Source organism: Eretmochelys imbricata, chromosome 7 (assembly GCF_965152235.1).
Source record: "Eretmochelys imbricata isolate rEreImb1 chromosome 7, rEreImb1.hap1, whole genome shotgun sequence".
Classification (NCBI taxonomy): domain Eukaryota; kingdom Metazoa; phylum Chordata; order Testudines; family Cheloniidae; genus Eretmochelys; species Eretmochelys imbricata.
Genome location: NC_135578.1, coordinates 35,032,948 through 35,047,087, shown reverse-complemented (window position 1 = coordinate 35,047,087; position 14,140 = coordinate 35,032,948). Strand labels below are relative to the sequence as shown.

At 41.2% G+C, this 14,140-nt stretch overlaps 1 protein-coding gene across 1 annotated transcript; it reads right to left on the bottom strand.

Annotated features, from left to right (window-relative positions):
- Nucleotides 1–4,381: 4,381 nt before the first annotated feature.
- LOC144267522 (tripartite motif-containing protein 54-like) lies at nucleotides 4,382–11,676 on the bottom strand. Its single transcript, XM_077821563.1, has 4 exons — nucleotides 11,503–11,676; nucleotides 10,155–10,313; nucleotides 8,170–8,340; nucleotides 4,382–5,023 (listed from the first exon to the last, which is right to left on the bottom strand). Exons 1-4 carry the CDS (start codon nucleotides 11,674–11,676, stop codon nucleotides 4,382–4,384), a joined length of 1,146 nt encoding a protein of 381 aa, XP_077677689.1.
- Nucleotides 11,677–14,140: the final 2,464 nt, after the last annotated feature.

Sequence of the window (14,140 nt, the reverse complement as noted above, 5' to 3'; positions counted from 1 at the left end):
TGGCCCCAGCTGGGGTGAGTGAGTGAGTTGCTCCCTGCAGTGTTGATGGTGGGCACCAAACCTGAGCGGTGCTGCCACTCTGTGTGCCAGGTTGCAATGCCACCCACTTAAATTTGGCCCAGCCACCCCACCATCATTTTGGTGCCTTCGCAAACAGGAGGCCTGGGGTAAACTGCCCCTGTCCCAGGCAGCTCTATGTTCAGTATGAGAAACAATAAGAACGTAAGAATGGCCATACGGGGTCAGACCAATGATCCATCTAGCTCAGTATTTTGTCCTCCGACAGTGATCAGTGCCAGATGGTTCAGCAGGAATGAACAGAACAGGGCAGTTTGAGTGATCCATCCCCAGTCATCCAGTCCCAGGTTCTGGCAGTCAGAGGTTTAGGTACACCAGGAGCATGGGGTTCCATTTTCGCTAATAGCCAATACCAAGGGGAATCTTTTAAGGTTGCCCCTCCCCCCAGATGAAGGAAGCAGTTGAAAAATGATTAATCCATGAAGCTGAGTGTCTGTCAGGGCTGTCTTGGTGAGCAGTTTCAGGTGATTGTCCATCATCCCTTTGATATCGTTTTCACCAATCCCTGCTGCTTAGGGATGAGATAGCTTTCATTCTGGTGTCTGTCCTGCTGCCTGAGCGAGCCTTTTGGTTTAGCCTTAAATTAGGGATGCGTTCATGGTGTTTCTTATGCTGACTTGACACCTCCCTGGGTGAGGCTGCCATCTTGGAAGTAGAACAAGTTAAGCTCTGATGCCTCTGTTGAGTGCCCAAAACCAAGCTAAAATTCAATCTCTCTCACACGGCAGGCAAAGCTGTGTCCCAAACAGACTGCCTGTTGCCAAGATAACTTTTGTCTTTACACTTGGTTGTAAATTGATACATTTTGCCCTGCATACAGAAGGAGTGGTTTTGCTGCAGTGCCAGAAACTTCGGTTTGGGTTGGATTAAGGCTCTGCTGTATGACTGACAGATCCTGCAGTTCTGCCTGTGGTCACAAGATGGAGTGTGAATACCCAGTAGAGAGACTTGCCAATAGTGGCATTCAATGGTGAAATACAGTCTCTCAGAACCAGTATCCTCACTCCTTGAGCCATGTGCCTTCCCCCTGGCCTACAATAACTCATTACTGGCTTGGAAACAAGAACTGACTCACCAAGAAAAATAGTTGTTACATTTTATATTATTTTGCATGAGTCACAGTGAGCAAGAGTTCAGTTAAAAGTGATGTATCTCCCTCGAGGGGTTCCTAACCAAATTTCTGACAGCTAATGTGTCACACAGTCCAATGCCATATATTGGATATTTCTGGAGGGCCCTGTGGGATGTTTAATGTGCCATGCTGATGTCAATGGAACAAAATGCTCCTAAGGAAAAAGGTCTCCTTCTGCTAGATGAATGATGGAGTGGACCTATGGTATTCCTCAAAAATGAAGAGTTCCATAGCTGAAGCGTTTCTTTCCAAAGCAGGAAATATTTATTCAGTGACTGTACTCTACTGAGGCTGTCACTTTGACTGATGGCCATGGCTTCATCACTGACAATTGCTCACTATGTCATAATTAGAAAGTTTCATTTCTATTGTCTTAGGGAATAGAACTGGTCTGCACTTCATTCAGTCATAAACTACCCTGCTACTGAAGTGTTTGTTTTTTCCTCAGAGAGTGAATAATTTTTTTATCAATTTCTGGTTGGCTGAAGTTCTTGTTTGTTTGTTTTTAAAGAAGGGACAGCTGTTCATCAATCCTGTTGGTCAGCCTGAATTTAATTTTGAGTTGAGAAGTTTACTGTTTAGCACCAATATTTTTAAAATGGTATTGATGGAGGGACTAAGAAATTATAGTTTAAGTATAAAATATTAGGGAAGACTCCCTAGCATGGATTCTCAGCTTGGGAGTCACAATCCACAGGGAGGTTGCCAACAATTCTAAGAGTTTTTTTGACCACCCTCCCTTTCTTTATGGCGTGGGTGCCTAAAACTTTTTTCCTTTTCATACATACGGAGGTATGGAAAAGGTCGACTATACTAAAATTAGGCTGGGTACTGAGAAAATCAGCGAATTCATAGGGATGATGAAGAAAACGCAGAGTCTGATCCTCATCTGGTATAAATTGGCACACTGCCATTAACTGCTGTGGAGCTACATCAGTTTATACCATCTGAGGATCTGGCTGATGATTTACTTACACAGTAGTATTAAAGAGTATGCAAGATTAGAAATTATTATTAAATCATTATTAAAAATTGACCTAATAACCATTGTTGGGGAGCAGTAGTAAGTGGACACAGATAGCGCTCTCAGTATTCTGAAATTCTCATCACCTATTGAATACAATTTCCAATAGGAATAAAGAGTGCTCAGCACCTTAGCAGCTCACATGTAAGAAAAAAAGTGACTGATGAAAGGACCACAGGAATGGGTGTTAGTCCTAATCTTGTTCACTCTATACAACAATGACCTGTAGGAGGAAGATGTATAACTTGTCGGTGATACAAAACTCAGAGCTTTGGTCAAACTGCCAAAGAGGAGGAAGAATGGTATCTAGGAGACCTCGACAGGGTAGACATGGGAGGCAAAGCATCTCAAACTAATGAATATGGAGAAGATGTAAATTGGTGACTTGAGAAATGGCTCTGCTGTCATTGGTGACACTCAAGATAGTGATTGAGGAAAAAAGGTGGTAGTGTGTGTGAACTTGAAAGAATCTATGGCAGCAGTTAGGAAACCAAGAGCAATAACTTTGAGACAATTGTATGCAAAATAGGTTCATGTTCTTAAATCCCTCTCCTTAGAATTAATTCCACCCTTTTTTGGCACTCCCTCCCTTATGCCCATCCACTCATTTCACAAAGAGCTATAAAAGGGTAACAACTTTTAGACCCAGATCTTTCAAGCTGCTCTACATAGGTGACACACGTAGGCCCATATGAAGATCCGTGGGTTGCTTGTGGACACAGGGGTCTGACCATACAGAGCAGCATGCAGGATTGGAGCTTTGGTCATTACCAGTTCTGGGCCTGATTTGAAATGGCATGCTACAGGGGAAGCCTTTATATACTACTATCAATCCCCTGACTCCTCCAGTCCTCTGCCCACACCAAATAGTGTTGTTTGAGCTTATTCTTTACTTGTTACAATTCTGTACTGTCTTTCGTGAATATCAACTGGTATTCATGGGATGGCTCTCTACAACTCTTGAAACCTGTGGTAAAGATAATGAAGTCCCAAAGTGTGGGGAGAAGAGGGATTCTTACAAATTACTCATATGAAGTTCTGAGACTTGTAGCCATATTTCAAAAGCCTTCCTCTGTAGCATGGGGCACAGGTCACTTGCTGGAGGATTCTCTGCTCCTTGAAGTCTTTAAACCACAATTTGAGGACTTCAATAGCTCAGACATAGGTGAGAGGTTTTTCGCAGGAGTGGGTGGGTGAGATTCTGTGGCCTGCATTGTGCAGGAGGTCGGACTAGACGATCATAATGGTCCCTTCTGACCTTAGTATCTATGAATCTGTAAGTGTCTGGGTATAAAATTCATGAGCCAATGGAAACCCAAGCTCATAAGCTCAATAATGTTTTGCTCACAGAAAACCCACGTAGACAGCAAGCAGGCATTACCTTGTCTATCAGGAATGCATATATTCTGATTTATTAATTAATATAAGGAAAAAAGGGGGGAATGGACACTGTACTCAGCAAATAAAATGTAAAATCACACATGTTCAGAATAATATACTTGTGGCTCTTGTGTGCTCCAGCAGTGGAAAAGGACGATCAGAGAGAAATACACACTGCGGACTGCCATATATACAGTAGGCTGGTCCCTTTCTTTCTTTCCTGAGACATACATTTTAAATAATGTTGACACTTCCTTCATGGACCACATTCATTTGCATTAATAGGTAAATTTATGAGCAATTCATTGTGCGTGGCCAAATATGGCGAGTCAGAATAAGTTTCCAAGGGCTCAGACATAAGCATTAAACTTCTGATTTTTTTCCAGAGGTGCTGAGCACCTGCAGTTCCCATTGTCTGCAGTTCCCATTGTTTGTGGTTGCTCAGCACTTACAAAAATGAGGCCACAGTGAGAAATGTTATACATACTACAGTTTGCTGCACAGAATCTGTTTCTTCTGCTTAATTTTTCTAAATTAACTTGTAACTTATTCCACCTTCTTTTAGGTTGCTTTCCTACCACAGTCTTCCAAACAATGTTATTCTGTGAAATAATAATGAAGCAATAAGGCACACAAGAGGGTATGTGTCAATTCAACCTGTTTACATTTACAACTATTTTATTTTTTGGTTTGTAGGAAACATAGGCAGCATATATGATTGGCAAATTCTAACAAGTAAACTGCAGGAGATTTTTTTTTTTAGTATTTTACATTTTTGACTCATCTTTCAAGAGTGAAGAATCAACGCTAGTACCTGGTGTACTGCTACAGTCAGGGCAGGATGCTTTTGTGAAAAGATCTTCCTCCTTGCTACCTGATTTCTCAAATAAGCCTAATACTCTTTTGCAGAAGGACTGATCAGGACTTTCACCTGAAAAAGCAAAAGCAGGGCATTCTGGCCTGCATGCTTCATACAGGTCACTAGTACTTGCAAACATTTCATCTGATGTAGTAGAGATATACTCCTTGATGTTGATTCCTCTGATCAATTCTTCAAAATATCGTCTCACTGAAATTTTATACTTTGATGGATCCTGGTACAATGACCTTCCTTCGATAAGTTTTTCCATCTTGTTCCTGAGTTTTTTATCCTCTTGAAGAAACTGTACTGAATTTGAATGTTGTTCCAAAAGAGTTTTCATTTGCTGATAAAGCTGCCTGGGGGCTTCACTTTCGCTCTCTAGTAGGTGCAGTTTTTCTAATTTTGTTGAATAGTCCTTGTGTAATTTTGTCTTCAGTTCTGCAATTCTGCACCTTATCCCTTTCAGTAAACTGATCCCAACTGTGTCAATCATTACCTTGGTGTCTGTAGTGCTGGATAGGAGTTCACTGATCAGCTTTTCTGTTTCCTGTTTAAAAAAAGTTTATGCAAGGTTTCTTAGTAATGTCCACAAGTAGTATTCAAAATAGTTAAAAGTGTGAGAAGTTATTTTAACTTTCAAACATAATTTCGGATCTAGATATACATTTTAGGCCTTAAATTTTAAAGTGGTTTCAACTTTGCCTCTCATTTATGCTCAAAAGCAGTTATAGTTGTAAATAATTGCGATTACATTTTATAGCACTTTGCTTTCAGAGTTTTGCTAAGGTCAGGCAGGCCCTTAGGCCTTTTCAAGGGCAAATAGTTTCCTGATTGTATTGTGTACAACTCACAGTCTTTAAGGCCACAAGGGACCATCATGATCACCTTCTCTAACCTCCTGCACATTGCAGGCCGCAATACCTCACCCATCCACTCCTACAGAAGGCCCTAACCTGGCTGAATTACTGAAGTCTCAAATCTTGATTTAAAGACTGCAAGTTTCAGAGCATCTAGTTCAAACCCGCAAGTGATATTTGCCCCATACTGCAGAGGAAGGCAAAAGAAAAAATCCCAGAGTCTCTGCCAATCAGACCTGGGGGAAAAATTCTTCCTGACCCTATATGGCAATCCATACACCCTGAACGTGTGGGCAAGACCTGCCAGTCAGACACCAGGGATAGAATTCTTTATAGTAACTCAGAGGCCTCCTCATCTAGAGTCCCACCTCTGGTCATCGGAGATATTTGCTAAAAGCAATCACCAATGGTTCATATGCCATCGTAGGTGACCTCATAAACTGCCCCCTCAGTTTTCAGTCTTGAAACAAGCTAGGTTTTTTGCCCGTAGTACTCCTTTTAGAAGCCAGTTCCAAAACTTTACTCCTCTGAGGGTTAGAAATCTTGCTTGAATTTCAAGCCTAAACTTGTTGATACCCAGTTTATATTCATTTGTTCTTATGCCAGCATTAGCCATTAACTTAAATAACTCATCTTCATCCCTGGTGCTTATCTCTGTGATGTATTTATAGAGAGTAATCATATCATATCTCCCCTCAGCCTTCAGTTTATTAGGCTAAACAAGTCAAGCTCCATACATTTCCTCTCTTAAGGCAGGTTCTCCATTCCTCTGATCATCCCAGTAGCCCTTCTCTGCACATATTACAGTTTGAATCCATCTTTCTTAAACATGGGAGACCAGAATTGCACACAGTATTCCGAATGAGGGCTCACCAGTGCCTTGTACAATGGTAATAATGCTTCCCTAGCTCTACTGGAATTATCTTGCCTAATGCATCCTAGGATTGCACAAGACTTTTTCACTGCTGCAGTGCACTGGTGGCTCATAGTCATCCTATGATCAATCAATACACCCAGTCTTTCTTTTCCTTTATCACTTCCAATTGGTAAGTTCCCAGCTTCTAGCAAAAACTCTTGTTGTTAGTCCTTAAGTGGATGACCGTGCACTTTGTACTATTTAATTTCATCCCATTTCTGTTACTCCAGCTTTCAAGGTCATCCAAATCTTCTTGTGTGACTCTCTATATCCCAGCCAAGTGGAGGTCAGGCATCCACAGAAGATTGAGAACCTGGGAAGGAATAGGGTTAGCAAGCTCACATGACCCCAAATAGCAAGGGACAAAGTAAAGTCACCAGGGAAGCCTCCCATACCATTAACTCTTGCAAAATTGTCATCAAATTTTGCCAAGCCACATACAATCTACATGCCTACCCTTCTGATGTTGACAATGAAAAATCTAAAGATATTTTAGGCACTCTTTCAGAGGGTCAGTTGGCCCTTCAAGAAGGTTGGGGATCAGCTGCACTGGTGTCAGATTTAGTGTCAGATGAGTGAAGTCACATGACAAATGGTCAGGTGACTAAGGGTAGTCTTTCTAGGAAAATAAGAGCAGCCTGCAGTTGTAAGAGGGAGCCAACTGTGAGGGACTCCAGGGAAAATAGCCTTTGGAGTTTGTGATTTATAAAAGACCAGGAAGGCTCGAGAGTATAGGAAGTGGCCCTGGGAAGAAGCCAGGTGGGTTGAGGCTACTTGGGGGCAGACAGACTAATTGTTTAGAGCTCCCAGGGCCAGGAACCCAAAAGCTTGCCTCCAGTCAAGCAAGCAAGTATAAATATAAAAGGCTGGATTGCTGTCAGTTGAATGTAGTGTTATCTTTGTTAAGCCAAAGGAGGGGCTGGCCAGGCAAACAAGAAGAGTTCCAGACGACTGGATCCTGGAGCCAGTGATTATATGCATCCTGCAAATAACTAGGCTCAGAAAACGAAAGCACACTCTACTGCGTGCACCAGCGAGGGCTGTATATTCTCTTGGACCTGCAAATAAATCCTTTGCTTCAAGGTGTAACAAGATTGCCACAAGGATCAGGTAGGATTCCCATTCCCTCCCCACCCCCACCCAATGTACAGCATTATACATTTGCCTTATAGCTTTTTTGCCTTTCTCTAAGACATCAGACACTGGTCATTGCTGAAGTCAGGATATTGGGCTCGATACTAGTGGTGTACAAACTGCAGGGTTAACGATGGGCCGCACAAACTGAACCCTGCAGGGTCCATTCAGAGAATTTCCAACCCTTCCCTCAGAGTGTGCTCTACCAACTCTCCAGAGCCACTCACTCCTTCCAGACCTGGGATCTATCCAACCTTGGATGATTTTGGGTGGGGGCCTGGCTCCAATTTGCTCCTCCCAAGGGCCTTCAGGTGTACTGGGTGGCCTCTCCCAAACCTGCCGCACCAGGTAAAGACCATGGCCTCTGCTACCCCACTGAGGTTATTCTGGAGGACAGGGTTGCATGTACCTGCTTTGCAAATAGCATCAGCCAAGGTGTGTGACTGTTCATGACTCTGAGTTCTATGATAATACTTAAAACTTCATCATCAAAGTGTTTGATAGGCATTGATTAATTAATCTTCCTCACACTCCTGTGAGGTAAGCTTTATTAACTCCATTTTTCCTATGGGGGAACTAAAGGCAAAGCAGTTATGTGATTTGGCAACATCACAAAAGGAGTCAAGAGTCAGGAATACAACTTAGTCTCACGCTCACACCACTAAGCCACATCATTTTATATAACTTAATCCTTTCCTAAGGGCTATCTACCTACACTTGTATCAAACTTCAGGTCATGTCATTCTGTTAATAAAACCGAAAGAAAGTGAGTCACTTGTACTATACCTTCCTAGATTGTACTGTGTCTTCAGATTTCTGAAGCAACAAGTCTATATCTTTAATAAAAGTAATTTTTCTTGCTGTGTAAGCTTCAGACATTTTTGCAACACTGTGATGCTCATGGTTTCCAAAGAGCTTGCAGATTGCACAAATTGGTTCATCATCAGTCAGACACATCTGAGAAAAGAACACAGTCATTTTCTAGTACAGCCATGTATGCTTACATGTTGTTAGCTACGTAGCACACTGACCCAGGACATTAGGCTCGGTCTGCTAAGTGAATACTGGTGCAACTGTCGAAAACAAATGTTCAGAATGAAGCTGAGATGGTTGTCTTCAAAAGGGAGAAATTCATGCTACAGCAACCTTCAGTTCCATTGGCATTCTCCTGTGGAACCTTATTAATCCAAACTCCTCCAAGTGACACACATTAGATTTTCTACCCCAAAAGAAATACTCTCTCCCTACTTCTTAAAAAGTTCTTAAGAACAGATCCTGTAAGGAGGTTAATTGTTACTCAAGCTATGTTGCACTTTACGTTCAACAGGCATTTTGCAAGTATTACATACATCACAGTAGTGCCCACCCATAATTAGGGATTGTAGTAAGTGTTGCACAAGCACATATGAAATCACAATCACTGCCCTGAAGACCTTATTGTCTTAGAAGACAAGTAATGTATAAAGTTTGGAGGGGGGAGACACAGATTTTATACACTTTAGATTTATAATTGTCAGGAAACAAAATTACGGAAGGAGGTGAAGTTGAACTGTTCTCATTGGTCCATCAAGTCTTTATTAATTGGTTGATTTCTTATATGCATCATGGCAAAAATAGGTCTTTCGGTTGGAAGAGAACAGTGATTTACAGATTTGTTCATGAAGGGTATTCTGTGCCTGGAGGAAGGCACAGAATTGTCTGTGCGAGAAGCGGCTGAACAGGTGGATATGAGTGGCTTCACTGGTGCAGTGACTTGGTAAGGGATAAAAGCAGACGAGCAGGGAGCGGCAAATTTATTAAGGGCTTGGAGTGTGAGGATAAGAAACTTGAACTAGATGCTGTGAAATAGGAAGCCAGTGGAAAGTTTCTAAGTGGTGGTGTGGCTCTCAAATTAAATGGGCAATGTACATCTTCTGAAGAGTTTTTCCTTGTTTTTTGGGTTCATTCAGTTACTAATTCTCAAACTACAGTAATTTTTAGTGGGTCTCCCAATTGTTGGAGTGAGTGAGGTTTTAGTGTCTCTTGAACTAAATAATTTAGTACTGTTTTGATGCCCTTTTCTCTAATGTTGTTGCAGGAGTGACAGTTGTTGCTTGTTGTTGGGCCATTGAGAAGGTGTGAGAGGTCCAGTGGCCTGACCACAGGAATGAGAGCTAGGAAATCCTGAGATATTGACTTCAGTGCAACTACTCATGTGCTTCTAGCTAGGCACATGTTTATGTAACATTCTGAGTTGTGGCCTCTGTGGGTAGCCCCACAGAAATCAATAGGACTGCTTGTGGAATAAAGCACTACTCAATGTGACTACAGGTAGCAAAACTCTGGCCCTAATTAGTAAATCACTTAATCTTTGTGCAGTGCTTTGAAAATGTAAAGCACTAATTAATAATGACCTCTTTTATATAATTATGTTTTGTTTTCGCGGGGTGAATCTCATTTCATGAATTTCATTAGGAGACTGATAGTTCTTCCAACTGCAAACCACCAACTAGACTCCTCATCTAGATGGAAGTTATCCATTTGGGAAAGAAACAATTCAAATGGTAGGATTTGCCCTTTACTTGTGTTTTTATAGTCTAAAATTCAAATGATGTGGTTTATTCGTCACTGAACATGGTATAAAGGACTAGCTTGTTTAGAATATGACCATTCTGCTACAAGATCCAACCAATAGAATTCATTTTGATTAAGTGAATATTGAACATTTACAGGACAGATTTGGTGTGCAAATAACTAAATAAAGGAAAAATAAGAAATATGTAAATGTATACCAAATTCATATTTTCCCCATGTTCTTCACATATTTGGGACAGCTGGTTTTGCTCCTGGGCACGAATGTTTTCAAGTTCATCCTTAAATTTTTCCAATATACTTTCAACCAGAATATTTCTCGGTAATCCAATTATTCCTCTGCCCCTCAAATATATGACCTAAAAGTGAGGAAAAACTGTTACATACTATTTGAGAGATGCAGGAGACACTTTGCTTTTTTGATAGTTTCATAGCTGTGTAATGTAGAAACAGTGCATCAGCATTCTTCAGTTGTGGTTTATATTAATTTGATCTTGTACTGAAATACAGTACTGCAGCTAAATGATCTAGACAGCAATTTCCTCCTAATGTATACCTTATAAATCTAAGGCTCATGAACATCAGTGGTCCAAATTCTGCCTTTGAATACGTGTGTGCAAAACCCACATTTGGAACCAAAAGGAACTGAATGTGCGCTCCCACATGCAGAATTAGCCCCTTGTACTTAAGCAGAGACCCTTGCATGGCTTCTGTTAATAGTTAAACAAAAACCCCTCATTCAGAGCTAAATCCTGAAGGCTTGACTGAGGTTCCAGTCCAGGAGCTCTTACTATTTAAATCAATGGGATCATTCATATGAATAAGAGCTGCAGGACAGACTCCTCCATTCTTACTTGGGCAAAACATCATTGAAGTCAATGGGAGTTTTGCTCCAGTAAGAACTATGTAAAAACCTAGGACCAGATTTTGTCACCATTTTCACACAGAGTAGCACCACTTGAGAAGTAAAGTATTGCTCCATGTGAATAATGGTAGCAGATTCTGACTCTAAAAGAGGGGCTTCAATTAACTTGCTAAAGTCTATAAAACCACAGGAGTATTATGCTAGCTACAGTCTAAATTAATGCAAGAGAAGGAATTAATTTACATGTGATATAAGCACAAGTCCTGTAGATTTTGAAAAAACAATGTCAAGGAAACATGCTGTTTGACTAAAATCCATGGAAATGTTTAGTTTATGACTTACATTTTATAGCAAGTGTTCCAGCATATCCTTGTTCCATATCTTTCCTTTTAAAACATGTTCGCCAACAATTTAAGTAACATTTTCTGAAAGACTTTAAGAATTGTCCTGCCAGGTTCTTGTGATTGGATCAGGATAGAACATTACATGCTTGGACCTATAGTCTCCATGGGAAGTCACAACCATCTGCTCCATCTTATTAAATTAAATTAGGCATGGCCTAGGGCTTCTTGCAAGTTGGCAATGTGCCCCTTCAGTTGGGAACAGTTTGGGCAGACCCTTGTCTTGCAAATAAAGAGAAGAGCTCTGACTACAGAGAAGATTAAACGAGCGTCTCTACTTACTTTCCTGCACATAGGGCAGCAGAACTGTCCATTGACGTGACTGCAGTTCTGGCGGATGAGGATCTTTTCCAGGCATTGCTTGCAGAAGTTGTGAGCACAAGTTAGGACCAGCACTGGTGGAGTGAACAGCTCCAAGCACACTGGGCAGGAAAGCGCCTCTCCCAAAGCCTCCATGGTACTGCTGCACCTCATGAGTAAAGCCTTCTAAGAGACCAGGTGCAGCTACCCCTTTCTTCCAGTAGCTGGTCGCCATCCAGGTTCTAGAACAACTCGGAAACCTCTGTGACAGCAGCTCCATGACGACAAGCACCAACAATCTGTGCAGCCTTTGAAGGATCATGCTCCTCCAGGTTTCTGTAACAGATGAGGGGGCAGACAACCAGTCCCAGATGTCTCCTTTGGGACAGTGATGTTTAGCTGAGACTCTCAGATTTTTGATTATCCCAAGCACACATATTGTCACGAAAGCACCCCTCATGTTCTCATTTCTCTTGGAATGCTCGAGTCTGTCTTGATTTAAGTCTATAGGTGGTGAAACAGGGTAGGGGTGGACAGCACACAATACTCCAAATTTAATAGATTTGCATCCAGATGCTTCTATTAAAACAAGTTCCTTTTGATTTTTAATTCAGATTTCTCTCCCCTTTCCTTTCTTTGATCCATCTCTGTTAAATTTTCCTTTAGCTCACATTAGAAGCTGCTTGGTCAGTCTCTTTCTTTTCACCTAGCTTCCTTTGTAATTGTGAACTTATTTAAAATGCATTCTTTTAGAAAATTGAGTAACTCATAATACTGAAAGATAGCAACCTCTTTTTAAGGAACATTCAGATTACAATAGTTTCTGTTTTGTGGTCATATACTGGCAGATCTTGGACTTTAATTGAAGCCTTTATGGGCATAATCGTGTAGGATATAAACTGGTCTTTGGGAAGTTTAGACTTGAAATTAGATGAAGGTTTCTAACCATCAGAGGAGTGAAGTTTTGGAATAGCCTTCCAAAGGAAGCAGTGGGGGCAAAAGACCTATCTGGCTTTAAGATTAAACTCGATTAGTTTATGGAGGAGATGGTATGACGGGATAACTTGATTTTGGTAATTAATTGATCTTTAAATATTCATGGTAAATAGGCCCAATGGCCTGTGATGGGATGTTAGATGGGGTGGGATCTGAGTTACTATAGAAAATTCTTTTCTGGGTATCTGGCTGGTGAATCTTGCCCATATGCTCAGGGTTTAGCTGATCGCCATATTTGGGGTCAGGAAGGAATTTTCCTCCAGGGCAGACTGGAAGAGGCCCTGGAGGTTTTTCACCTTCCTCTATAGCATGGGGCACGGGTCACTTGCTGGAGGATTCTCTGCTCCTTGAAATCTTTAAACCACGATTTGAGGACTTCAATAGCTCAGACATAGGCGAGAGGTTTTTCGCAGGAGTGAGTGGGTGAGATTCTGTGGCCTGCGTTGTGTAGGAGGTCAGACTAGATAATCATAATGGTCCCTTGTGACTTTAGTATCTATGAATCTAAAACTCTTGCTACAGAAATCTTTCATATACAGTACCGTAGTTAGGAAATTAGAGTGAGATGAAAAATGACCAAAGGAAATTAAGGTAATTGTACCATCCTCTTATTACGGTTTTATGTATCTGTGTATGTGCTGAGACTGCATGCATACAGCACTTTTGTTTCTAAACATAAAGTCAGTTAACCTGCCATAATATAAAATGTCTTAATATCTTATCAATGTTTTCTAGAAAATAGAGCAGGGGTCTGAAAGTCAGGACTTGGGTTCAATTCCTAACTGGAACTGACGTCCTGTAGGTCCCTGGGTAAATCACTTTCAATCACTCCACCACAGTTAAATTGGGGATAATAGTAGTTCCTACTTCAGAGAGGTGTAGTGTGGCTTGTTTAATGTTTGGCACTCTGAGATCCTTGGATGAAGGGATCAGAAAGAGTTAACTACAAGTGTTGATTTAATGTCTGACGTTTAGCGCTTTTCAGTTTTTGCTATATCAAAGACTTCAGATGTCTATATAGTATATAGTTGGATAAGAAAGCTGTATAGGGCCAGATTTTTAATGGTATATAGGTTCCTAAAGATGCAGATAGGCAGCTAGGCACTTCTGAAAATCCCACTAGATGCCTAACTGCCTCTTTAGGTACCTAAACGCTAAAAATCTGACCTATAATGCCTTTCTTCAGAGGGTGTCAAAGTGCTTCACCTACAAAGAACAGAGTATTTGGCTTAAAATATTATCCCCAGTCTATCACTGAGGCAGAGATTTTAAGTAACTTATACACATCGTAATCAATCAATGGCAGAACCACAAAAAGAACCTAATTCTCCTGACTCTCAATCTCCTTCTGTAACTGTCTCCTTAGTAGTACATATTATTCCTTTCATGATAAGCCACCTCCATGGCTGAAAGCAGACAGACGCAACAGAAACCAGGAGTCACTATGGTCTGAGAAGCAGAACTGAGAATCCTCAGTTTAAAAAAGGTTTCTGCCACTTGAGCTAAAGGAGAATTCCCTTCAGCTCTCTCTAATGTTTGGGCTTTTATTCTCTTTCTGAGCTAGTCCCTAGAGAGGGCAAAATAATCACAAACACTTGGGCAGACCGGGCCAGGCAGGGATGTA

Bases quoted from the DNA above. Each gene is read 5' to 3' on its own strand.
- LOC144267522 (XM_077821563.1), bottom strand. From the start codon at position 11,676: ATGGAGGCTTTGGGAGAGGCGCTTTCCTGCCCAGTGTGCTTGGAGCTG. The intron at 8,341-10,154 runs GTATACATTTAC...TTCTTTTCTCAG, and splicing joins ATGGGGAAAATATGAATTTG to ATGTGTCTGACTGATGATGA. The intron at 5,024-8,169 runs GTATAGTACAAG...TTTTTTAAACAG, and splicing joins ACACAGTACAATCTAGGAAG to GAAACAGAAAAGCTGATCAG.